This window comes from Vulpes lagopus, chromosome 5 (genome assembly GCF_018345385.1).
Source record: "Vulpes lagopus strain Blue_001 chromosome 5, ASM1834538v1, whole genome shotgun sequence".
Taxonomy (NCBI): Eukaryota; Metazoa; Chordata; class Mammalia; order Carnivora; family Canidae; genus Vulpes; species Vulpes lagopus.
Genome location: NC_054828.1, coordinates 126162979 through 126190199, shown reverse-complemented (window position 1 = coordinate 126190199; position 27221 = coordinate 126162979). Strand labels below are relative to the sequence as shown.

General features: G+C 42.2%; 1 protein-coding gene and 1 non-coding gene across 2 annotated transcripts in view; one reads left to right on the top strand and one right to left on the bottom strand.

The window, feature by feature from the left end:
• Positions 1–14478, bottom strand: part of NOL10 (nucleolar protein 10) — a 90313-nt gene extending 75835 nt beyond the window's left edge. The window contains exons 1-8 of the mRNA XM_041756027.1: positions 14310–14478; positions 11711–11756; positions 9450–9548; positions 6815–6892; positions 5580–5617; positions 4368–4504; positions 3399–3464; positions 1403–1463 (exon numbers count right to left, since the gene is read on the bottom strand). Coding sequence (XP_041611961.1) covers positions 1403–1463; positions 3399–3464; positions 4368–4504; positions 5580–5617; positions 6815–6892; positions 9450–9548; positions 11711–11756; positions 14310–14375 — 591 coding nt within the window. The 5' untranslated portion in view covers positions 14376–14478. The remainder of the gene's footprint in view (positions 1–1402; positions 1464–3398; positions 3465–4367; positions 4505–5579; positions 5618–6814; positions 6893–9449; positions 9549–11710; positions 11757–14309) is intronic.
• LOC121492313 lies at positions 10811–10957 on the top strand. The gene has a single exon (XR_005988204.1). It is a non-coding gene; the product is annotated as a U12 minor spliceosomal RNA (small nuclear RNA).
• Positions 14479–27221: the final 12743 nt, after the last annotated feature.

The window sequence follows — 27221 nt, the reverse complement described above, 5'->3', positions numbered from 1 at the left end:
CATAAAAATAATTTGAGTAGAGACCTAAATTTCATCCATCTGGGATTGGTTTAATCAACTACAGTACCTTTAAACAATGGAATCCTATCCATCAGTTTAAAAAATTTAATTTAGGGATGCCTGGATGGCTCAGCGGTTTAGCACCTGCCTTTGGCCTAGGACATGCTCCTGGAATCTCAGGATCAAGTCCCACATCGGGCTCCCTGCATGGAGCCTGTTTCTGTCTCTGCCTCTCTCTCTCTGTCTCTCTCATGAATAAATAAATAAAATCTTTAAAAAATAAAATAAAATTTAAAAATTTAGCATTATAAGTACAGATGTATAAAAATGTGTATTTATACTATCATGTTTTTAAAAAAGCAAGTCAAGAAATATAATTTTATTTTTGTAAAAAGCTTTAAAAAAATATATGACTAACATACACATATTTGCATATACCTAGGAAAAAACATTAAAGAATTAACTCCAGGCTGTAGGATTTGATGACTGGAAGGCACAAGAGAACACTTTTTCAATAATACATTTCTCACTTTTTTTTTTTAAACTATGAGTACTTATTTTAATTAAAAACTGTAAATCTGGGGATCCCTGGGTAGCTTAGCAGTTTAGCACCTTCCTTTGGGCCAGGGCGTGATCCTGGAGTCCTGGGATCGAGTCCCGCGTCAGGCTCCCGACATGGAGCCTGCTTCTCCCTCTGCCTCTGCCTCTGTCTCTGCCTCTCTCTCTCTATCATGAATAAATAAATAAAATCTTTAAAAAAAAAAAAAAACAGAAAACTGCAAATCTAGGAATATTCTCGACAAGTATGAAGAACACAGACTCCGAAGTACTACAGTTTAAAAGGGAAGTGTTGTGTATTTACTGAATCCTACTCTCCAGGATGTACAGATCATGATCTTGTACGCCTTTATAGCTGACAATGTTTCCACACAGGGTGTTCGGAGTGGCTCTCACCAGCGCCTCTGTAAAGCTGGCAAGCAAGCTATCATTATCTCCATGTCACTGATGAGGAAACAGCCTCAGGGCAAGTAATTCAGTTGTAAAGCCAGAAGTATCAGAGCTGGGACTGCATGACATATTGCCTCCTGCTAGGAACAGGACTGGCTGTCATGCTACCACTGCTCCCCTGAGGCTGGCAATGCTCATCTAACTCCTGATGATCAATGTCAGAGATGATCCATGTCAAAGTGTGCCAGAGCAGACACACCAAGGGCCAATCTGCGGCAACACAAGGGCCCTGTCTGGGTGTGCAGCGTTACCAATGTCCCTGCAAAAAGTAAACCAGTAGCCTGCTGCTCCTTTAGCACTCTGCTTTTAGAACAAGCCACTCCATCTGCAAGTAAAACTCCACTCATTATCAAATGCAAAACAAGTTAAGAAAATAAATGCCATGTCTGCTTACCTCTATCGTTCCTGTGGCAAATAAGCCATGCACTGAGTTGATGTCACACACGTTATTCTCCCTGAAACAGTAAAGCAGGAAGGGAGAAAGTATTATTATATTTATTTTAGGTGGGAGAGATACTCCATGAACTTTCTAAATAGTCAACTCAATCCTGTGGAGAAAGAAGACAGGTAGGTTCTTCCTTATTCATCTGTGTATAAAAAAATCCCAGAAAGGAAAGAATTCCCCAGAATGACACTCAACCCTCAATCTGCCAGGGGATGAGACAATGAAGGGATTCCTTCTGAAATACTATCCTACCACCTTGACAATAAAGGTTCATTCTATTTTCTCAGTATACCTTCTCCCCACGGCAGAAAGAACACAGGCTATCACTAAGATAGTGAGTCCTGAGACCGGACTAGCTTGAGTTGGGTGTACTAATCCAAGCCTCATTTTCTTTCTTTCTTTTTTTTTTTTTTTTTTTAACATTTTACCCATTTCTAAAGATTATTTATTTATTTATTTATTTATTTATTTATTTATTTATGATAGACATAGAGAGGGAGAGAGAGAGGCAGAGACACAGGAGGAGGGAGAAGCAGGCTTCATGCCGGGAGCCTGACGTGGAACTCGATCCCAGGACTCCAGGATCGTGCCCTGGGCCAAAGGCAGGTGCCAAACCGCTGAGCCACCCAGGGATCCCTAAGCCTCATTTTCTGTAAAATGGATACTTCACTAAATGAAAAAATGATAAAATGTTCAGCATGGCATCCGAACTCACAAGATACTCAATAAATAATAGCTATTACCAACAGGAAAGTATCCAGCCATAAAGTATTTATTATTCAACAATGCATCATGAAGTTACTCTAGTTTTTTTTTTTTTTTAAAGAAAATAAGAGCATTTCAAGCCATATGAAAAGAAATACTGAAAAAAAAAAAAAAAAAGAAATACTGAAGAGAAAAAAAAAAAAAAAAAGAAATACTGAAGAGTTTATCTGGTCTTTATCACTATAGGTTCTTCCAACCTTTATTTTTTTTTTTTTTTTTTTTTTTTTTTTTTTTTTTTTTTTTTTTTGGTTCTTCCAACCTTTAAAAGACCCTTTCAAAGCAATAAGGAAACTCCAGGGACACCTGGGTGGCTCAGCAGTTAAGTGTCTGCCTTTGGCTCAGGGCATGATCCCCGGGATTCTGGGATCGAGTCCCATGTCAGGCTCCCTGCATGAAGCCTGCTTCTCCCTCTGCCTGTGTCTCTGCCTCTATGTCTCTCATGAATAAATAAATTAAAATATTAAAAAAAAATAAGGAAAATCCAAAAAGTGCTTTATACACTTAGATGAAAAGTAACCTAGCTTCCAATCCTTACTAGCTGTGTGACTATGGACTCATGCTCTCTGTGCCTCAGCTGTCCTATCTTTAAAATGGAAATGATGATAGTAAAATTGTTCTAAGTTTAATATGAGCTAATATGTATAAAATACTGAATATCTGGCACAGAGTAAGCGCTTTCACTGTTACCATTGTCATTATTACTCAGTATTATTATTATGATAAATTAATCCCTAAAGGATTTGTCTCTGAATAAAATAAAAATACAGACTATAATGTGGGGGTGGGGGGGGGAACTTGAAAAAAAAACCTTAAATGTCTGCCAGCAAAAACATAAAAAATAAAATTTAAAAAGTCATATTGCAAATAATCCAAAATTTCTCCACAAGAGATATCACAGAACAAAATCATAAATGAAAAGTTAAAGAACACTCCAAAAAATAATAAACTGAACCTTGTAGAGTTATAAAATTTTCGAGTATATTAAAAAATTAAAATTTTAAAGAGATCACCAGGTCTTTCAGTGAATTTTATATTTAAGAAAAAACTCAATGATACTTTTTTAAATAACTAAGTTGCCCCACGCTCCTTTAAATGCAACATGCCATCTGATAACTTGAGCATCTGGCTCCATCTCCTGGCCAAGAGAAATACAGCAGTATTTCGACAACAGAACACTCACGCGGCATCGGTCTGTAGAGGATTCAAGTACCGTCCTTGTTCTAAGTTTAATCTATAAACTTCAGAGCTGCAAAGTAATGAATTGAATTAAGTTAGAAATCTGGTAAATTGCAATGAACTTCACTTCAAGTAAATATAAATTTTAGAAGTATGTACATATATCTTTTGCTTACAGGGCATTACTTCCCCATGTAAAACTTAAACCAAAATGTATTTTAAACCTAAAAAATAATCACCTTTTTTTGTGAGTTTGTTCATGTACAAAAGAAAATATTATGAATTTATCAGGTGGTAACTCTGGGAAACGAACAAGGGGTAGTGGAAAGGGAGGTGGGCGGGGGTTGGGGTGACTGGGTGATGGGCACCGAGGGGGGCACTTGGCAGAATGAGCACTGGGTGTTATGCTAAATGTTGGCAAACTGAACTCCAACAAAAAAATCAAAGGGTTAAAAAAAAAAAAGAATTTATCAGGTGGAATGTTATTTACAAATAACACAGAGAATACAAGATCCAAAATGGATCCGTATGTATATAGCAGAAAAGACTTTAAGGAAATACAACTAAATACTTATAAGGATTTCCTCTAGAAGGCATGATGATGGGTGATTTTTTTAATACTTTTTTTATATTTTCCCAATTTCTAAAATGGATATGTATTATTTTTATCATCATATAGAAGGTAGCTTTTAAAAATGAGATTTTAAAACATTGCACAATGGGACTAGGAAATCACCTTCACCACCAATATAACCCTATGAGGTGTCCACATGGCGCTAGGTTCAGAGCACCATGCTAATAAAAGCCAAGGATATAATTCCCAAATGAGCAGTTACTCTGGAACTACATCCTTCAAGCAACTGAAAGGCAGGGATCATGTCTTATTCCTCTTTGAATCCCTCTTCTTGATTTCAACAACAGAAGCTGGGGGGTGGGGGGTGGGGTGGAGAAAACAAAGGATCCGACCCAATACCTTGCGCCAACAAAGTACAAGTCACAGGATGGATAGTGGTAGGAGAAATCTCTCCCGAACTTTGGTATTCTGGTTTTGTAGTAAAAACCTGACTGTGAATGAAATTCGATGTATCTATCATTATGTAAGAAAACAATCTGAAAATGAAACAAGAACATGAGTTTGCTGAGGTTTCTAGGTAAAGCATTTACTTCATCACCACTAGAACCGATGGAGCTAGATAACTCTGATCCCTCCCACCCTCCCTCTCTGTAACACGTACGTGTGCACACACAACTAGCTCTCTATCATGACTAAGAATCAAACCTCCCCCATGCTTTTTTTTTTTTTTCTCCTATGCTTTCTTATTGCTTTCCTGAACCCAAGATAGTTTTTCTTGCCTCTGACAGAGACTTAAAACAAACGCCCTTCATTTACCTGGCTCCAGCACTTTACAACGTGGAGCACTGCTCAGCAACCTCAAGTAACTCCCTATTTTACTTAACACATTTTAATAATCTCACAATTGCCACTCAGGGAATTATATGTTCCCAAAAACACAATTAATGACCACTATTAGGCAAAAGAATAGACTACATTCCACAGTTTCCAGAACTGAAGACAATACATAAAGCCAGGTCAGCTCAGAAAATTCCATTTTCCTTCACAGTGATATCTGACATCACTAAAAATTTATTTTTATTTTTTAACGTACCTTAAATTGAATACGGTACTCTGACAATTTTATAACTACTGAAAATGACATAAGTTGAAAGATGGACTAATGGCACCAAAAACAGACAAGAAAAAATAGATGAATTTAACTGTGTTTCGAACTGTTCCATGACCATCTGTTTGCAGGGTTAAAAAAATTAGACATACAATACTATTTTACTTCTCACATATGAAAGCAACTTGGTAAATAATACTAGTTTAAAGGAAATACTTAAAAATCACAAATCTACAATCTAGCATGGCCTAAAAAGAGATGGCTGCTACCAATTCTTGACAATGTAAAGTTCCATATGTTATATAGAAAACTTAATTAGACTGGCCAAAGGCCATCACTGTTGTCTTAAAAGATACTTTAGGTATCACACCTGTGGTCAAACTAAAAATATATTAATAGAAATTATAGGTTTTATTTTACTACACAGCCATTCCTAATGTAACAATGGGAACATCATAGAAATATCTATCGTGACCAGTACTGACCAGCACTATCAAGCATACCTTTGAGTAGTCATCAGACAAAGTTTCAAAGGTGACAACTGAAAAACAGGAAAGAGTAAGAAAAATTACAATTATCAATCCACTTTCATACAAATGCAAACTTGATGCAGATTCTAATTCAACACAAAAATTATATGCAAATACTGGGTTCTCCCCCTTTTTGTCCTTTCATAAAATAATAAAGTTGCCATATTATATTGGCCCTAAAACAAGTGGAAAATTAAAAGCTTTTTAATTTCTCAATACAGATAGATCAGATTTTCTGCAGAACTGAAGCGAATTAAACTCATAAAACATAATGACTTCTAGACTTTCCCAGTTTTTCTGAGTTCAAAATACAAATAGACATTAAAGAACATTCAAAAATTCTTTAATTATTTACTTAAAAAAGAGAACAGCAGCTTTTTACCCTTTCGTTGTATATCTGCTAAACATAAATGAAGAGTGAAAACAGTTGCTATTAGCAGCATGCGGAAGTTCGTCTTGTTTTGAAAAAGGAAAGAGTAAAACCAGTTGGAGAAGACTTAGTCTATTAACTGCTTTTCTCTCAAATGCCTCAAAACCAGGCACCTGACAGAAATCCGTCCACTTTCCCTACCCTTCTGGTACAGTCACCTTCCCTGCAGAGAAGGGCGAAGCCACCCGTGAGTGTGGTGGGCCACCCGTGACTATATTGCATTGGATGGTGAATGGGGAGATTTATAATCACAAGAGTTCTTTAAAATCAGTTTTCTCGTTGGTGGCAGAAGGGGAAGTAAGAGAATCAAACCAGGAGAAGGACCCAACAAGTAGGTGCTGGTTTAAAGGTGGAGAAGACCAGGTGACAAGGAATGCAGGCAGCCTCCAGGAGCTGAGAGTGGCCCCAGGCTGACAGCCAGCAGGAAACGGGAACCCCAGCCCCAGGGAACCCCAGCCCCACATGCATAACAAACCGCATTCTGCCAACACCCGGGAAGCTTTGAAGCAGATTCTCACCCAGAGTTCCTGAGTAAGAGCCAGATGTGCCTGGCTGACAGCTTGGGTCAGCCCTGAAAACAGGACATAGCAGAGCCTAGATGAACTTCACCTACAGAGCAATCAGCTAATAAATGGATGTTTTAAGCTGCCACATTCATGGCAATCCATTACACAGCAAAGAAAACTTATACATGGCCCGTCTCCATTTTTAAAAAGCAGAAGAGTAGCCACATATAAAAAAGCTATTTTCGTGAACTCAAATTTTATCTCTTACTTACCTTCTGAATCTAAACACCTTTCAAACTTCAAGGATAACTGATAGGTGTCGTAACATCGAACCCGAGGTTTATATGTTCCTATAAAAAAAAATTAATGTGATGTAAAACCTAAAAGACATACTTTTCATTGTCAATACCCTGCAGGTGTATTAAGTATAACTTCTGTTCTGAGATGAATAGGATTCATTATAACCTCATGAAAGAAAAAGAATCTAAAAGCAGCCCTCTTCAACAACCCAAGAAGAAAATCAGCAGAGGGGGATCCTTGGGTGGCTCAGTGGTTTGGCGCCTGCCTTTGGCCCAGGGTGCGATCCTGGAGTCCCGGGATCGAGTCCCGCGTCGGGCGCCCGGCATGGAACCTGCTTCTCCCTCCTCCTGTATCTCTGCCTCTCTTTCTCTCTATGTCTATCATAAATAAATAAATAAATCTTTAAAAAACAAAAAAATCAGCAGAGAATACGAACAAGCAAGTCACAAAAAATGAAATACAAAATACTAATAAACTTCACAAACAATCTAACAAAGTAGATTAAAACAATGAAATAGCTATTGTTTATCAGAATGGCAAAGATTAAAAGACAGTTAACATCTGTGTAGATGAGGGTGTTAAAAAAAGAAGTACTCTCACACACTTGGTGATTAGTATAAATTGTTACAACTTCTTTGAAGGACAACCTGGCAAAATCTGTAAAATATGTGATGTTTATATACCTGGAATCCTTATTTCAACTTATACAAATTTGTCCTAGAGAAACATATAGCAAGACATGAAGAGTGTTCACTGCAGCACTGTTTACAAATAGCCCAAAGCTGAAAGGAAGTAAAATGTCCACTGATAGAAAAACCATTAAATAAATGATGGCAAATCATCATACACCTCATAAAGTGGAGGATGAAGACCTGTACTGACAAGGAAAGCTGCCAAAACACACTACCAAGTAAAGGGAGAGGACAGAAGGACCAGGTGAGTGCTGCAGAGTGGTGCCTATGACCCCATGTTTGTAAGACTCAACACTGATGATGTAAGTACTCTGCACAGTGATTGTTCATCTCTGTGAAGCCCAATTTTAGGGCCTTTCACATTTATCTTTTATATTTCTGTAATGTCTTCATTTTTTGTAAGTTTATCATGTTTGCATTATTAAGAAAAGAAAAAGACTGATTTTTAAAGCCAATATTTTTTTAAAAAGGAAATAAGGTAATCTTTGAGTTCCTAAGACCTCATTTAAAAATAGTATAATAGGGACGCCTGGGTGACTCAGTGGTTAAGCATCTGCCTTCGGCTCATTTTTAAAAAGTGTAAAAAATATATACACACTGAGATGATATACACACACACAATATATACACACACACACACACACACACACACACACAAAAACACCATTACTATATATAATATATTCCATAAGTTTATGTATATAAAACTACATATGGCATACATAGTTCTTACATATGAACTGGAGGCTAAGAAATGTGCATAGTGTTAGTACTAAGACAACCATTACAGAGTAAGAGAGACTGGCATGTTGATGTATAAAAGTTCTGTCAAATAAGAAAGTGTTTGGAAAAGGGATACAGATGCATGTTAAGCCAGCGAAGTAAAAAAAAAGTATATGGCCAATACACAGGATATTGTACCAAAAGCACAGCCAAACCACACCCTGGGTAATACTCTTCTAAATTATAACACATTAAAAGTTCCCCATATTTTATACGAGTGACACTCATATCACTTGAAACTGATGAATATTACTAATATAAACGCTTAGTGGCATAAAAAATATTAGTCCATTATACAGTAAGTTATGTTAAAAGTAACCCTTCCAGAAACTCTCAATCATTGTTGGTAGGAATGTAAAATGATCTGACTTTGGAAAAAGTCTGGCAGCTTCCTCTAAAACTAAAACTAAAAAGACCTTATGACCCAACAATGTTCTCAAAACAAGCCTGTATAGGGTTGTTCACAGGGCTTTATCAATAACAGCCAAAAAATTAGAACAGTCCAGGTGTCTATTAAATGAAGAATAGATAAATAAACTATTTTTATAAGGAAATACTATTTGGTAATAAGAAAAAATTACTGACAAACATAACACGTATGAATCTTAAAGTCCTAAGAAAATAAGTCCCAAATAAAAATAATCCACAATGTATGACTGCATTTATGTAAGGTTCCAAAACAGGCTGCGCTTGTCACCAGTACCAAAACAACAACACAACAACAACAACACACAAACCACAGAGCATTGCCTCTGCATGGGCGGGAGCAGGATGATGAGGGGCATGAAAGACATTTCTGGGTAAAAGGAATGTTCTGGATCTTGACTGGGATTTGGCTTACACAGGTGTATGCCTCTGTCAAAACTCCTCAAAAGATGTGGCAGAAAAGGACACTCGTATCTGCAACCTGCTCTGAAATGCATTAAGAAACAGAATGAATGGATGGATGCACAGAGATGGAGAGATATGGTCATGCAAAACACTCATGAGAACCTAGGTGATGGGTAAAGAGATGTTTACTATACAAGTTTGAAATGGTTTATAATAAAATGTTAAATAAAAAAGTGACCTTTCCCACCCTAGCATTTCCTACTATAAAATGTATGTAAATCATGTATGTAATGATACTTACCAGTTGCTAAGATATACTGTCCATCTTTTGACACTTTAATAGTGGTGCAAACAGTAGGCATTTCAAAATCCTGAATAAGTTCAATTCTCCTGCGGACATCTACAAAGAGAGGAAATAACTAATGGGTTTAACTACCAAGTGCTTATTTTATTTCATAAAAAGACAAAACACAGAGAACAATCACTATGAACAGGTCATCAACGTCCCCGTACTTCCAAGCCTTGGGAAAGCACATCAGTACAGACCCACCTATCACATGGGGAGGTTTTTTCTGAGCTCATATATTAGTTTTCTAAGCTCAGTACTTAGTGTACTGAGCCTGCATGAGCAGGGGGGAGGGGCAGGAGAAACAGGCTCCCCGCTGAGCAGGGAGCCCAACATTGCAAGGACCTGAGATAGTGACCTGAGCTGAAAGCAGATGGGTAACCCACTCAGCCACCCAGGCACCTCTTATTTTTACTTTTTAAACAGAAAAAGTATCATCACTACTTGAAAAGAAAAATGTCCATAATGGTGTGAAACAAACATCCAGTTTCAAAATCTGGATAAAGGGGAAACAACAAACATCATACCACTATTATTACTCAGTCATAGGTAAGACAAAAATCTTATCTTTTTTTCCTTCTAAATAATAAGTTTAAACCTTTCAAATCTTAAGTTAATGTAAGAAACTGCTACCAAGAAACTGACACACAGCTGAGCTGAGAGGACCCAGGGTAAAGATTTAGAGCAATCTCTCTGGATCAAAACACAAACATGGATTCTCACAACACCTGGTTCCCTTTTCTATAAAAATGTGTGGATTCTTGCAGGTTGCTATAGTAACAATGGGTCTACTGCAAGGACTGTTTATGACTCTATGGCACATTACTGCCTTGTTTATTAAATTAAACCCAAATATAAGATTCAAACCAGCTGAGTAGGAATGGCCCACTCGATATGGAAGATACAAAATAGTTTTGAGATGGGCTGAAAGAGTCCATGAACAGTTTTTTCCTCTAAGTCATCTAAATCTGTTTTCCTACACACGTGGATGCTGGAGTAGATGGGGGAATCAGAAGAAATCCAAATCAGTGAACATTACTAGGGCAGAAGTTCTCATTTTCCTTTGACTCAAAGTTTTCTCATCTAACTTCAGTCCCAGCTATACAAAGCTATGTCTTCCAAGATGCTTGCCTTGGGGTATTTATCTCACACCCAGAAGAAACCCCTTCAATATCTTAGTCTTTGATTTTTAGAGACAAATTTAAACAATATATATGGAAAGTAAATCATCTTTCTTATATGACAAGTTGTGATGGAGAAAATTTAGTGAAAATTTGTTAAAAAAAAAAAAAAAAAACAACCCGATCAATGCCTCAATGCCTCAAAGTTATGAGTAAGGAAAATAATTCAGTGTGACACATGAATCCTCACTGTTAATGTGACGTGAATTTTTAAGTGGGTAAAGGTTGCCCCAAAGGTGACCGGCCTACTTTGTGGGATGCCTGGGAGTCACAATCTGTCAGTCCCCCTTTAAAACAAACAAACTGATCTTATATTCTTCCCAACCACCATCAATTAAAGAATTAAAATCTTCTGCAATGATCTTTTAATAAAAAAAAATTGATACAATGCAGAACAAGGCAATTATGGCACTGCTAGGACAGACTGTCCTCCTTGGGCCTCTTACATTCCTATACATCTTGCTAGGTATGATAAGGCCACAGTGCCCCAGCCATGCCTTCACCTGAGCCAGTTCTCTGGGTTACCTGTACAGCTAAGAACCTGGACAGGTAACACGTCTCCTCTGGACAAAGCAGGCTTGCTTCTTGATTGCTATAAAAGCAGCGGACTCCCCAAGCTCAGAGTCCCTCAGCTTCAACACAAGCCCCCTGTGTGGCCAGCAGCTGCGGGCTATCTAAGTGCCCCTGGGGGACTCAGGGCAAAGAGAACTGACAGCAATATGCTGACATGTCTGCTACCTGCCATGCCACACTGAGTAACAGAGTCCTCATCTCTGACGCAGGAGTCTTGCATCCTCTGCTATTATCCATGAAATAGTAACAGGCTAACTTATTTGGTTATACATAGGTAGAATTAAACCCCACACCCACCGGAACAAATCAATTACAGCATAAGGTTTTGTAGATGGAAAAGGGCAAAAAAGCATATTTTGAGCCATATTTTTGCAAACCTCCACTTAAATGTAACAACAAATGTGGGAAAGCATTATAACATGGATCATGAATATAGTCCAAGTGGGAAAAAATAATACTTACCAACATCCTTCTTCTGTAGTGCTCTCTTTTTCCTGTCAGAAAGCCACTTAAAGAAAATGAAGAGACAGTTTCAAAACATAACTATTTTGCTTTTCTGCTTACAAAAATGCTCATATTAAAAAAAAAAATCAAAACATTACAGGAATATATTCACATAGGAAGTGAAAATATTCTCTGATCCCAACCTTGTTACCATATCCTCTGGATATTTTTCTACTACATATTTAGACACATTAGATAATAAATTCTAGAACTACTATGTTTGACACCACAGAAAATGAATTCATCCGGAAGGCAATAAGCCTCAAATATGAGGGGTTACAACTAACATATGGGATAACTTTATTCAGGTGAAATATTAATCAGTAAAACATTAAAAGGAGAAAGTTTTTTACAGAAACTTTTTTTTTTTTACAAAGAAGAAAAGTAGATCATCAACTAACCAAACAGCTGATACCTGATAATGAAGAAATGACACTTTTAAGTCAAATTCATTGATGGCACATTTCATTCTGAAATTAATGGAGCTCAGCACAGCGGGCAGTGTAATTCCAAAGCCCAAGTCTCTCAGGTGGCCCATCAACCTCATCCCCACTCAGCTTCCCCCAGTGACAGTCATTTGCACACAGCAGCCCACACTAAAGCCCAACGATGGCTTCCAACAGCACTAAGGACAACACCCCAACTCCCTACCTCAACCTTCAGGGCCCACCTCTCCAGCCTTCCACCCCTGCTCTCCCCCCGCCCAAACACAGCCACACCTACAGCTGTGCTTCTTCTGTTTCTCCAACATGCCAAGAGCATTCCAATCTGGAAACACTTAGACTTTCTGTTCTCCCAGCACTGAAAACTCTTTCCCCAGCTTCACACGACTGGCTCCTTTTCCTTATCCAAGCTTCTGCTCCTATACTTCGGGTGGAGAGGCCTTCCACAAAGGCTTTACCCAAAATACTTTCTCTGACCACGTTCGCCACGATGCTTTTCTCTACTTACACGTCCCTCAAAACACTTAATCATTATCTGCAGTTGGCTCCTCGTTTGTTCACTCATCCTTTATCCCAACAGAGCACTTTGGTCTGACGTGTTCTCCGTGCATCCCAACACTCACAACAGGGCTGCCCGCGTGCAGTGACCTCTCAACAAATGTGGGGAATGAACAAAATGAGAAAAGATCACACTGTGTGTGAAGAATAAAACTGGAAGATGAGGAATTACCTAGCCTGAATTCTGAAAAGAGAGGACAAATCGAATCCCTGACTTCAGGTCTTTCAGGGGCAGACCCCGCAAAGAGCTACATGCATTCTGACTTCTTTTTTATTGTTGTTTTTAAAGGTTTAATTTATTTATTCATGAGAGACACAGAGAGAGAGAGACAGAGAGGCAGAGACACAAGCAGAGGGAGAAGCAGGCTCCATGCAGGGAGCCGGACATGGGACTCGATCCCGGGACTCCAGGATCATGCCCTGGGATGAAGGCGGTGCTAAACCACTGAGCCACCAGGGCTGCCCTGTATTCTGATTTCTAAGGGCAAGAGTCAAACCCACACCAGCATGCTGTTAAATGACAAGTTTTAAAACCAGTATCTAGGGGATCCCTGGGTGGCTCAGGGGTTTAGCAACGCCTTCAGCCCAGGGTGTGATCCTGGAGTCCCGGGACCCAGTCCCTTGTCCGGCTCCCTGCATGGAGCCTGCTTCTCCCTCTGCCTGTGTCTCTGCCTCTCTCTGTGTGTCTCTCATGAATAGATAAAACCTTTAAACAAATAGATAGGTAAATAGATAAATAAATAAATAAAACCAGTATCTAATCAGTGATCTAAAAACGGAAATCAGCCTCTGCTACAAGTTCCCTCTGGCTGGGATCCCTGGGTGGCGCAGCGGTTTGGCGCCTGCCAATGGCCCAGGGCGCGATCCTGGAGACCCGAAATCGAATCCCACATCGGGGTCCCGGTGCATGGAGCCTGCTTCTCCCTCTGCCTGTGTCTCTGCCTTTCTCTCTCTCTCTCTCTGTGACTATCATAAATAATAAATAAAAATTAAAAAAAAAAGTTTCCTCTCGCTGGAAGCAGTTGGACAGAGGCTTGACTGAAACTTTTAAGAAGTAAAAAAAAAACAAAAACAAGCCTCAGGGCACAGGTGTGTGAGCCTGGATAAGGAGTCACCCTTCCCATCACCCGATCTGTTGCACATTTTAAATATAAGACTGTAAAGGAATCATTGTTTTCCCAGCTCCTTCCAATTCCGAGGTCCTAAGGTCCCAAGCCTCGATGACATCAAGCTAAGGTCAGCAAGGCTCAGAGATACTGCCCTCTACACCCTAAATTCTGTGACCGATCTGTTCCGTCCTCCGTGCGGCGGAGGCCGGGAGCATCCCTCGGAGCCCAAAGGGACGCGTCCTCTGTTCCAGAGAACCCGACAGAAGGTGCAGCGAAGCTGTCCGGCGCCCATCACCCACCCTCGGCACTGCAAGGTCCGCGTCTCCCAGCACCGACCGCCCCCCCCCCCCGGAGTGAGGGGCCGGCCGGGGGCGGGGGGGCTGACAGAGGCCAGGGCCGAGGCCAGGGGCGGCCGCGTCGCCAGGAGGGGGACCCCGAAGCGCTCACCTCGGGCAGCGACTTGCCGCAGCTGAGACTGTAAACCTTCACCTCGTTGAGGCTGGACACCTGCATGGTGGGGCAGAGCCGCGGCGCCCCGCGTTCCTCCCAGCGCCCGGGGCCCCGCGCCGCACGCGAGCATCCGGCTCTGAGCGTGGGCCCCGCGCGCCTGGGCGGCGCAGGCGCAGGCGCCGGCGCCGGCTGATGACGCAGCCCCCGCGCCGGAACTGCGCCAGTCTCCGGAAGAAGGAAGTGGCGGGCGGCGGGGAGCGGAGCGGCTGGGTGGACCACGAGTGGGGCTCTGGCGGGGCGACCCCGGGGCGGGGCAGGAGAGAGTCGCTCTCTCGCCCCTCCACACCCCTGGCCGTTAGGAAGGCCCTGGAGCCGCCGTCCTGGCCGAGTGTCGCGGTGCTGGCCGGGCGACCGGAGGTCTTGGAGGCCGGGTCAAGGGACCCCAGCGGGAGAAGGCGGCCGCGAACCGGTGGACTCGTATTCTTTTCTGCCCCCCGTTTAAGCTATAATACATCGCACATGAGTGCGCTTTGCAGCTGGTGTCGGGGGGTCCCTGGGTGGCGCAGCGGCTTAGCGCCGCCTTCGGCCCAGGGCGTGATCCTGGAGTCTGGGATCGAGTCCCACGTCGGGCTCCCTGCATGGAGCCTGCTTCTCCCTCTGCCTGTGTCTCTGCCTCTCTCTCTCTCTCTCTCTCTCTCTCTCTCTATCATAAATAAATAAAAATTAAAAATAAAAAGGGCAGCCCGGGTGGCTCCCCGATTTAGCATCACCTTCAGCCCAGGGCCTGACCCTGGAGACCCGGGATCGAATCCCACATCGGGCTCCCTGCATGGAGCCTGCTTCTCCCTCTGCCTGTGTCTCTGCCTCTCTCTCTCTCTCTCTCTATCATAAATAAATAAAAATTAAAAATAAAAAGGGCAGCCCGGGTGGCTCCCCGATTTAGCATCACCTTCAGCCCAGGGCCTGACCCTGGAGACCCGGGATCGAATCCCACATCGGGCTCCCTGCATGGAGCCTGCTTCTCCCTCTGCCTGTGTCTCTGCCTCTCTCTCTCGCTCTCTCTAATAAATAAATAAAATATTTCGTAAATGTATTTTTAAAAAATCCGGTGTAGTAAAAATGTTACTTGCATCTAGATTTGTTTGACATCCACTAAGAAGGGAAAGAAGGAAAAAAAAGCATACTAAGGAAAATTGTAAAAGCAGGAGGGTGAAGATGGAGGATGAAGTGCTTTTGAAACTGATGTCTTTGGAGAGGGGTGTGTGACCGGAAGGACAAACACAGCCCCTCGCTACAGCGTTTTCAGAAAGTTGAGGAACTCTGATGGTTGTTCGGTGAGGGAGAAGGGCCTCCGAAACTGTTGCCCAGACCCGGGGACTGGAGCATTTTCAGCTTAGATGCAAAGTTAATGGGAAAGTGTAGTTCCGAGCAGTCACACGGGGCCTTGTGAAATCCTAACAGTACTGCGTCCCTTGCATGTAACCGAGGTGGATCATTTCTTTCTTTCTTTTTTTTTTTTTTAGTTTTTTTTATTTATTTATGATAGTCACACACACAGAGAGAGAGAGAGAGAGAGAGGCAGAGACACAGGCAGAGGGAGAAGCAGGCTCCATGCACCGGGAGCCCGACGTGGAATTCGATCCCGAGTCTCCAGGATCGCGCCCTGGGCCAAAGGCAGGCGCCAAACAGCTGCGCCACCCAGGGATCCCCAAGGTGGATCATTTCGAGCACAGGCTGTATTAGTTTACCCCAAGGGGGAGGGCTTCTGGGCTTAGCAATTTTGGTTTTGCTGTAACTGTCCTCAAAGTTCCAGTCCAGGTTCTACCTTCTGCTTGAGCGTTTCTTTGGAGGGAATGCGCAGGACTGTCATCCCCCGTGGGGAAGCATCGTGCCACAGTAGAGAGGTCACCGGCTCCGTAGCAGTAATAAGCCTTGCAAGCAAGTCATAAACATAGAAGACACTTATTTTCCAAAATATGCAAGATGATTTCCAAGAAATCTTGAATAATTTTATACAAAAAAGATGCTACTTTTATTTTTTCCACGAATGTCTTGTAAAAGTCCATTGATTGTAAAACATGATAGTATCTGTCACTTACGAAGTACTATGCGTTAGAGAGAAGATATGTAGACCTGTCCTACTAATTTTTTTTAAATATTTAATTCACAAGAGACACAGAGAGAGAGGCAGAGATACAGGCAGAGGGAGAAGCAGGCTCCATGCAAGGAGACCGATGTAGGTAGAACTCGATCCCAGGACTCTGGGATCACGCCCTGGGCCAAAGGCAGGCGCTCAACCGCTGAGCCACCCAGGCGTCCCCTAATTTTTAAAAAGATTTTATTTATTTGAGAGAGACAGCATGAGCAAGGGGAGTGGCAGAGGAGCAGGGAGCCTGAGGCGGGGCTGGATCCCAGGACCCTGACATCACAAACTGAGCCAAAGTCAGACACTTAATTGACTGAGCCACCCAGGCACTCCTATCCTACTAATTTTGGTAATTAAGGGCCCTAGGCCATTTCACTTTGCTTTATAGGGTCCTATTTCCCATTGATGCCTAAATTTGCCTTCTCATTCATTAGCACTGGTTTCATTATTCTGTTTTTGAATCTTCGTTCATGCTAATCTGAATTCTGGAATGCTCTCTTTTTCACCTTATATCCAGTTTCCACCGCCTCCTCAAAACTCACCTCTTGAATATCTTGTTCTTTCTCTTATGCTCACTGTACTGTATAACTACCTTTATGGCAACTCTATCTTTTTGGTAGATTTTTGTTAGCAATAAACACGGTAATTTAACACACCCTGTAAGGACAATAATAATGAACCTGGATGTAATGCTGTCCTTGAAGCCTAGGCTTGGAGATTTCATTCAAGTGCTCTGGTTTCCTTAAATCACCATGACTTCTCAAGGCTAACTAAAATGGCATTTTTCAAGAGCCCATAAAGTATCTTCCTTTATTAAACTTGGGACAGTCTCCTTTAGAACATGTCCTTCATTCTTTTATCTTCTCCCTCTCTCATTTTTATTACTATAGGAAAATGTTAATGTATTTGAAAGTATAATACCATACCAGCTTCAACAGCTCACATCTGACCCAGCATGCTTCCATTGTACCCTCACACTCCCTCTTCTTGGGTTAGTTTGAATGATTTTGTGTAAATCCATGGCAATTATCTTTGAGGGTTGTATTGTATGTGTCTGACCACCCCGTCCACCTAGACTCGGTGGCAGCACTGGACCTTAATTCATCTCTGGGTTCCCTGGGCCAACCCAGTGCCTAGTGTGTAGTGCACTTTCAGTAGATATCTCTTCATTGAAATGAATCAATTAATTTATCACTGCTCATCCTGACCCAAAGTCCTAATTCTTTCATCTGTACATTGCGGGCCTTGTTAAAAACAGTGTATCTCTATGCCAGATGATTACTGTTTCAGATACGTCCATTTCTACTTCTTGTGTCTCCAACAAAAAATGTCAGAGTCAGAAACCACACAGGAGGGAACACAGTGTTTCCTGCAAGATAAAACAAGGTGTTCTTGGTTCCTCAAAGCCAACACAGCTCCCTCCCCACCGTCACTAGCCTAGGGGCTTACTGGCTGTAACTGCACTCTAGGTTGCTTTCCACTGAGGACAGAACTGCAAAGCAGGTGTCGTTTCTCCAGTGTTTCTAGTATCATCTATAACACAAACGCTTCTGAGGATATAATGAACTGTGAATGTAATGCTTACTAGATGCCTGTGCTTGGAGCTAAGAGCATAGACTGTAGAGCCAGATTGGAGCCAGATCCTGATTCTCCCACTGGCTACCCAGAGAGAGCCTAGAGCTACAGTGAGCGAACCTAATCTCTCCCTGCCTCTGTTTCCGCATTTGAAAAATAAAGATAATATTAGGACCTACTTCAGAGGGCTGTTGTAATTGTTTTTAGAATTTATTTATTCATGAGAGAGGGAGGAGAGAGAGAGAGAGAGAGAGAGAGAGAGAGAGAGAGAGAGAGAGAGAGAGAGAAGCGGCTCTACACAGGGAGCCCGATGTGGGACTTGATCCCGGGTTTCCAGGATCACGCCCTGGGCCGAAGGCAGGCATCAAACCGCTGAGCCACCCAGGGACCCCCATGTAATTTTTTTTTAAATGAGCAGATGCCATAAATCATGGAGTCCAGGATATCTATTCTTAACATTCCTGAAGTGAAGGTCTGTCTTCTGTGTCATGCATGTTTAGGTGACGGTGTTTTTTCCTATAGTGGTACTTTAGCTAATGGTGTGTATAACAGTTAATGGGCTTTATTTCTTTATTTCTTCTTTTTTTAAGATTTTATTTATTTATTCATGAGAGATACAAAGAGAGGCAGAGACCTAGGCAGAGGGAGAAGCAGGCTCCATACAGGGAGCCTGATGCGGGCCTCAATCTAGGTACTCCTGGATCACACCCTGAGCCAAAGGCAGACGCCCAACCGCTGAGCCACCCAGGCATCCCTCCATCCTTCTTTCTTTCTTTCTTTCTTTCTTTCTTTCTTTCTTTCTTTCTTTCTTTCTTTCTTTCTTTCTTCCTTTTTACATAGATTCCATGCCCAATGTGGGACTCGAACTCACAACCCTGAAATCTACCAACTGATCCAGCCAGGCACCCCCTTGGGCTTTGAGATTCAATAAAATTCAGTACAGTTGGAGTACTCCAAACAGCACCTGACATGGTGAAAAAACAGCACCTGACATGGTGAAAACTATGCATTACTTGCTATTATCTAGTCCTGGGAACCAAAATATTTAAAACTATTTAAGAGAAAAAGAGCTAAATGTAGGCTCCATATTTGGAACCATGAAGCCTAACTTAAATGTTCTGTTTTATTAGTTGCCATTTCAGAAACTTTCAAGCAATCTCCAAGATTCCTCTTTAATTCTCTACCTCCATGGCCAGTTGGTCTCCAAATCCTTTTGATTCTACTTTTCAAATGTCAGATTCATTCTTCTCTGTTGCCATTGTGCCATAAGAGTTCAAAGTTTCATCCTCTCTCACCCAGCCCCTTATAATCCTTTTCTCTGGTCTCTGTCTCCCCCAGGGTACAAAATCATCTCTAATGGGAAAATCTGATCACATTACACTCCAATTCAAAACTCTTTAGTTTTCCCCAAACCTAGAAGAATACATCTGCCTACTTTTGCTGACCTCTCTGGCCTTCCAGTCACAGTAACTGATGCTGCCCCTCACCCACTAGACTCTCCAAGCTGAACTACTTACAGCTTGAAAAATACAAGACCCTCTCCTGCCACTCCTGCTCTTCTGACTTTTTTCAACTCCCTCTCTCTGGAAACCTCGGTAACTCCCATTCATCCTTCTTCATCTCTAGGAGGGCTTAAAATATCTAAGTTCTCATCAAACATTGTATATAATCTCACTGCAGTGTTTCTTAAGCTGCACTTAACCTGGTACTTCTGGCTGTATTCTTTAAAAGAAAAAACTTCAGGATTAAAAAAAATTTCAATGATAGTCTTTTTAACAATTGATTTAAGTGTATCTGATTATCTGGTTGGCCATCTTCTGAAAGAAGTTCAGTGTCAGTGCCAGGTTTGCATTTCGTTTACAGTTCACTGGTGCCACGTGTCACTACTTTCATTGTCTTGGCTCAGTGATTAGGAGAGGAGGATGGTATGAAGTAATATGATAGGGACAAGTTTGAGCCAAGTAAAAGTCCAGTGATGTCATGGCCTGCTGTGTGAAAGAAGGTTTTACAGTTCGTCAAATAGAGAACAATGATGGGAAGAATCAAATCAACTTGGTCGGGTAAGGGCAGGGAATGCAAAAGAATTCGTGCAATGAAAAAAAAAAAGAATTCATGCAATGCTATATATTCCTTCAACAAAGTGGCAAATGGTTTTCACCAAAACAGTATCTATCATCATAGTAAATGAATTTGAATCACATTGGTTTGAACTTTCAACATTTTGCTTGAAAATAATGTATAGGTTTATTCTGTTGTATAGCAACGCAAGAGCTAGAACCACAATAAACTTATAGCTGGCTTTATATTTACACATATTCAAGTCAAACGTTTAAAAAAAAAAAAGTCCTAATTGCAATGCAGTGTTCTGCATTGGACCCTGGAACAGAAGGAGCACATTAATGGAAGAATTAGGAAAATTTGAATAAAATCTGTAGTTTAGTTAATAGTATTGTGTCAGGGGCACCTGGGTGGCTCAGTGGTTGAGCGTCTGCCTTCGGCTAAGGTCATGATCCCGGGAACCTGGGATCGAGTCCTGCATCAGGCTCCACGCAGGGAGCCTTTCTTTTCCCTCTGCCTCTCTCTGTGTCTCTCATGAGTAAATAAATAAACTTTTTTTAAAAAAATAGTATTGCACTAGTATTAACTTCTTAGTTTTGATAAACATGCCATGGTTGTGTAAGACAGTAAGAGTAGGGCACCTAGAAGAAGTGCATATGGGAACTCTCTGTAGTGTATTTACAACCTTTTCATGCGTCTAAAATTATTTCAAAATAAATATGTTTTTTTAAATAAGCCAAGCCAATATTGAGAGTGAGATTTCATTTCCCCTTACCTGAATGTCCTTAAGGTTGAAGAATTTGTAATTTTTTATCTACTTAACCACATCTCCATAGATTCCTAAACTGCAAGTACAGCATCAGATCTGTGATGAATTGAAAGTGTCTCACCCCATGTAGATGCTGCTAAGTGTATGTTGCAAGAATTAATAAGAATAAAATCACCAACTTCACTGCGAGGACAGTAAGCTTTCTAATTTAATGCTTTATACAAGTCTCCTCTCTTAATCTTCACCAAAACCTATGGAGGAGGCAGTATTAATTGTCTCATATTACAAGAGATGTTAATAATTGTTCGATTTATGTAAAGGAGTATGTGAGATGTTGAAAATACCGCTTTCTCAACTTTTCTGTAGGTTTGAAAGTTTTAAAAGAAAAACAAACTTGTCCCAGGTTGCATAAGAGAGATGGGATGCACCCTGCCTGAGTGACTGTGGACCTCACCCCCCCCTCCTAGCTGAGCCCTTCCCCGCCCAGGATCCCACGTCTGCCCGTTTCCCTGCTTCTCTGCATCATCACTTAGGTTTGCCCATAACCCATGGAGCAATTTTCCATATCTTAAAAATGCCATTAGTTTTCTCTCTTGCTCTCTAACAAACTACCACAAACCGAGTGGCTTAAAACAACATAAATATCGACTAAACAGCTATGTATAGGTCAGATCTGGCATGGAATGGCTGGGTTTCCTGGTTCAAGGCACCACAAGGCAGAAACAAAGGTGACAGCCAGGCTGAGTTCTGGTCAGGAGGCTCTGGGGAAAAATCAGCTTCCAAGATCATTCTTGTCAGCAGAATTCGTTCCCTTGCAGTTGAGATCCCTTGTTTTTCTTGCTGGCTGTCATCTGGGGGCCACTCTTGGCTCCCAGAGGCTGATCTCAGAACCCTCCCCCATGACCCCCAGAGGCACCTCACAATCTGGATGCTTGCATTCTTTCAGGCCACTCAGTGTGGTCCCTCTGATTTCTTCCTCTGTGCCCAACAGAGAAAATTCTTCTAAAGGGCTTGTGTGAGTTAGTGAGGTCCAACTGCAAGATCAACTGATTAGTAACCTGAATTACACCTGCAAAAATCTCTTTTGCTACATAACAATATCCTATCACATGCACAGGGGAAGGAATCATGGAAAGGTGAAGGTCAATGGGTCATTTTAGATTACTGCTGACCACACCTGGATAGTCATTGCCACTGCCACCAATGCCAGCATCCAGAGCAAGTTGTCTTTCCTGCTGAGGGAGAAGACAGTCACTTCTTCCATGCAAAGGAGTCCTGGCATACAGGAGAGAGAGAGAGAAAAAAAGCAGGGGGAGGGGCAGAGGGAGAGGAAGAGAGAATCCCAAACAGATTCCCCACTGAATGTGGAGCCCGACCCAGGTCTCAATTCCACAACCCATGAGATCATGACCTGAGCTGAAACCAAGAGTCGGAGGCTTAACTGACTGAGTTACCTGGGGCTCTAGTTTTTTTTTTATTATGTTTAAATCCACAAATGCCCAATGGTAAAATAAACTATAAAACATTTGACCACAGAAACGTATTCCCTAGTTTTGACACGTAATAGGTGCTCATTGTCTGTTGAGTGCATAAATAAATGAATAACCAAATTAAAAATGGTTAAAGCCCTATGCATGTTATTAAGAAAATAACATTTCATAAACGTTATTGATATAAATTTATTATTGTCTTCATTAGTATTATTAACATGGGCATTTAACGGTCTTCAGTGAACCTGTACCTACCTTAAGGATAAAGTTAAGCTGGACTTTAGATTAAGTCGGGTCGTTTTGTTTGCTTGTCAGCTTTATGTGGTGGGGGGGCAGATAGGGAGGGAGTTATCTTATTTCCATAAGATAATAGAATCCTGCCCTGAAGTCTCCCTCTGTTTTCTTTCCTTTCTCCCTCCCCCTTCTCATACATTCATCAGCCAAACATTTATTGGACCTGCTGCCAGGCCTTGTACACGTTAGGAATAAAAGCCTGCACAGGATATAGCCCAAACTGCTAATGAACCCTGGAGAGGGAGAAATCCAACCAGGGAAGCTGAACAGTAAGACAGGAAGACTTCTTACACTTGACCACAAATACCCTCACTGGGACCTGTGCCCCAAACCAGACCACAATCATCACCCCACACCCAGCCTCAGACAGTGAGATGCTACTTCACTACACATTTCCTCCCCAATCACTTACATTTTGTATAAATAATACAAAATATGGGGGGTGCCTGGGTAGCTCAGTGGTTGAGCGTCTGCCTTCAGCTCAGGTCGTGATCCCAGGGTCCTGGGATCGAATCCTGCATCGGGGTCCCCGAAGGGAGACTGCTTCTCCCTCTGCCTGTGTCTCTGCCTCTCTCTGTATCTCATGAATAAATAAATAAAATCTTTTTTAAAAATAGAATACCAAATATGAATGTTCATGCATTTCCAGCTTATTTGGAAGGGGATATTTGAGTATTTAACGTATGAGCTCCTTTAAATAAGAACAGATGCTTACTGAAAATGAGCACAGGGTGAGTATAGCATACAGAATACAAACAGGTGACTTCTGTGCCTGAAAGCTTATCATGACCTCTCCTTATGACGGAGTTGCTGGCTGACACTGTGGGCACGGGCAAATTCATTCCGTCAGAGCTCACAATGTTCTGATCTCAGCGGGCCTTACGCATAGCTGTTTGTTGACTTACTTTCCAAGACTAAGTAACTGGACTACAATACTACAATACAATGTTCTGTCTTCTGAGACCATTTAAAATGATGAGATTATACCAAAGGACAAAAGCCATTGATTTTAGGAAAAAGCAACTCATTTTCTGGATGATTTGCCTGGGCCCTCTAAAGCTCTAGGGCTTCCTGCGCTATAGAAACAGAAACAGTTACAAGTGTGAGATGTGCAAAGGACCCGTGCAGTCACACAGGGCCCTGCACTCAGAAAAGCCTTATCCTTGGCTTAACACTCTGCTGTCACCATCTTGAAATCCTTAATAAGTTTTGAACAAGGGCCCCCTACATTAGATACCTTATCCTGTGTACAGGGCATAATGAGCACATCAAGGAAGGCCCCCTAACTCATTTGGGGGGGAGGCTCTCAGATAGAGGAAGGCACAGGGGATATCAGGAAATGCTGCCCACAAGGTGGGAAAGAGCCAGATTGTGCACATGGTGCATTTCAAGTTAAGGTGGTTGGGACCACATTCTGGAGCTAATGAGCTTTGAGCCAGAGTGGCATGGTCAGATCTGCAAAGGATTCTCTCTGAGGCTGCTGTGCAAGCTGGCTTTGCAGAGTGCAGCTAGGTAAGCAGTGATTGCAATCCTCTAGCTGAGTAAGGGGGAAGGCCTGCATTCTGCATGTTCTACTGCATTCTCACAGTAGTGGGGAAAGGTAAGAATGGATCCAGCATATATTTAGGGAGAAAAATCAGCAGGCCTCAGTGATTATTGCTGAGGCTAAGAGAGAAGGCCAAATTCAGGGAACCTCCCAGTTTCAGGGGCAGGCATGATATCACATAGTATAAGAGCAGGTTGGGGAGGGGTGGGAGAGATACATAAATAATTCAAGATGAGATTTATTGTTAAAATGTCCACTCTCATCACATTAATCTATGGATTCATTGCATTCCTCATCAAAAGCCCAGGGGGGATTTTTTTTTTTTTGGTAGAAATTGACAAGCTGATCCTAAAATGTGTAGAAATACAAAGTTTTCTTTCAAAACACTTTTGGGGGAAAAAAGAGTTAGAAAACTTACACTACCTGATTTTAAGATATACTGTAAAACTACGGTAATCAAGATAGTTGAGCTTCTAGAATAAGAATCAGCAAACAGATCACAGACGAGAATAAAAAGCCCACTAATAAACCCTAGTTTATGTAATCATCTGATTTTTCAACAGTGGCACCAAAGCAGTCCAACGAGGAGAGGAAATTTTTTGCAACAAATGGTGCTGGGGTAACTGGATCTGCAGGTGGGGAAAAGCTTACCTTGAGTCCTACTTCGTACCATACCAAAAAAAAAAAAAAAAGAATTCAAAAGTGATCATAAATCTCAACATCAAAGTTGAACCATTAAGATTTTAAAAGGAAACACAGGAGAGTATCTTGTGACTTGGGATAGGCAGAGCTGCTTCAGTCACAAAAAGAATCTGTAATCATAAAAGAAAAATTGACGAGTTAGACGTCATCAAAAATTAGAAATTTCTGATCATCAAGAGACATAGTTAAAATGAATAAGCAAAATACAAGCTGGGAGAAAACAATCATAACATATATGCCAAAAAGGACTGGTATCTAGCATATATAAAGAGCTCCTACAACTCAATAATGAAAAAAAATCTAATAAAAATGTATTAATAGAGTAATGACCAAAAAGCACATGCAAGTGTCTTCTACATATTTAGTCATCAGAGAAATGCAAGTTAAAACCACAATGAGATATCATTAAAATTAAAAACTCTGACAATACCAAGTATCAGTGAGAATGTGGAGCAGAGGAACTTTCACACATTGCTGGTGGGAGGGTGACTTAGTGCAATCACTTCAGAAAACTCTTTAGAATTATCTACATAAGTTGAACATATGTAAACCAAGACCCAGTGATTTCACTCCCAGACACGTCTTCAAATGCAATGCGAACAACATGTGCACCAAAAGACACTTACCAGAATGTTCACAACTGCATTCTTCCTAATAACCCCAAACTTGAAACAGAAGTTCACCAAAATACAAAGTGCAATGACCAACAATGAACACTGTCAACTAAGAATGAATGAACCAGGGACGCTGGGGTGGCTCAGCGGTTGAGTGTCTGCCTGTAGCTCAGGGCATGATCCCAGAGTACCAGGATCGAGTCCCACATTGGGCTTCCTGCATGGAGCCTGCTTCTCCCTCTGCCTGTGTCTCTGCCTCTGTGTGTGTGTGTGTGTGTGTGTGTGTGTGTGTGTGTGAGTCTCATGAATAAATAAATAAAATCTTTTTTTTAAAAAAAAAAAAAGAATGAATGAACCATTGCTCCACCCAAGAACACAAACTCTCAGAAGCATCATGTGGGGTGGTTGCCAAGGAAATGGTGAGGGTAGAGTTTACTGCAGTGGACCAGGAGGGCTCTGCTCCCCTACACACACTTTCCCTTGCAGGCAACAGTACGTGTGCAGTGTGGTAAGGAAGCAAAAGCCAGGCCTGAGGAAGCAAAGCTTCCTGACAGGAAGAAAAGAAGAGAGGTTGGGTGGTGGCCACAGGGGATTCGGGGACCAAGGAGGACGGTTTCAGGACAGGAGGTGATTGAGCTTGTTTGCAAGCTGAGGGAAGGATCTGTAGGGTGACCATGTGAAGATAAAGGGGAAGAACTGATGGGAGAGACAGGGCTCCGGGTGAGCAGGGACCTGTCACATCCTCTGAGACAATTTTTAAAAAAGGTGGCAGTGGCAGCAGGGGGTGCAGAGGGTGAAACATTCATAGACTGGAAGGAATATGACACCTGAGGGGGTCACTTTCCTTGAAGTAAGAGGCAAAGTCATCTACAGAATGAAGGCTGCAAAGCCCAGGGGAGGGACCCCAGCAGAAGGGCGATGGGAAGCTCACTAAATCCCTTTGACGGTTATGATCCCTTTACTGTCTCCCCACAGTGGGTAAGGTCCCTGAGAGCGGGGACCCCGCCTGTCCTGTTGATGACTATCCTGGCCCATGGGAGGTGCTCAGGGCATAGCTGTGGAATGGGTGAACAGGCGAATGACCCAAAGAAAGGGACCGCTGGGGGATCCCTGGGTGGCGCAGTGGTTTGGCGCCTGCCTTTGGCCCAGGGCACGATCCTGGAGACCGGGGATCGAGTCCCACGTCGGGCTCCTGGTGCATGGAGCCTGCTTCTCCCTTTGCCTGTGTCTCTGCCTCTCTCTCTCTCTCTCTCTCTGTGACTATCATAAATAAAGATATTAAAAAAAAAAAAAAAGAAAGAAAGGGACCGCTGGGGGTGGGTGGGGGGGGTGTCACATGCCAAGAGCAGTGGGGGTCAGACTTCAGTGGGGCTCCCTCCAGCCCCGCTCAGCTGCCGCGTGGGGATGGTGACAACCTTACAGGGTGGAGGGGCCTGGGGTTTGCTGAGCAAGGTGGGCGATCCGCGGCAAGAGCCGGGGAACGAGAGAACAAGGGTGTGGGTGAGATGGAAGTTCAGGCAGTCGGTCGTCCAAGGGCAGGTGACAGGCGTGCTTACGTGTGCGCATGCACATGAGCAGGTGTGAGCGCCTGTGTGTGCATGTGCGTGTGTGCAAGCACATGAGCACTGTGAGCATGTGCATGCGTGTGTGTGCATGTGAGCACGTGTGTGAGCGCGCTGTGCGCCATGTGGTGGGAGTCGGGCAGGGGACAAGGA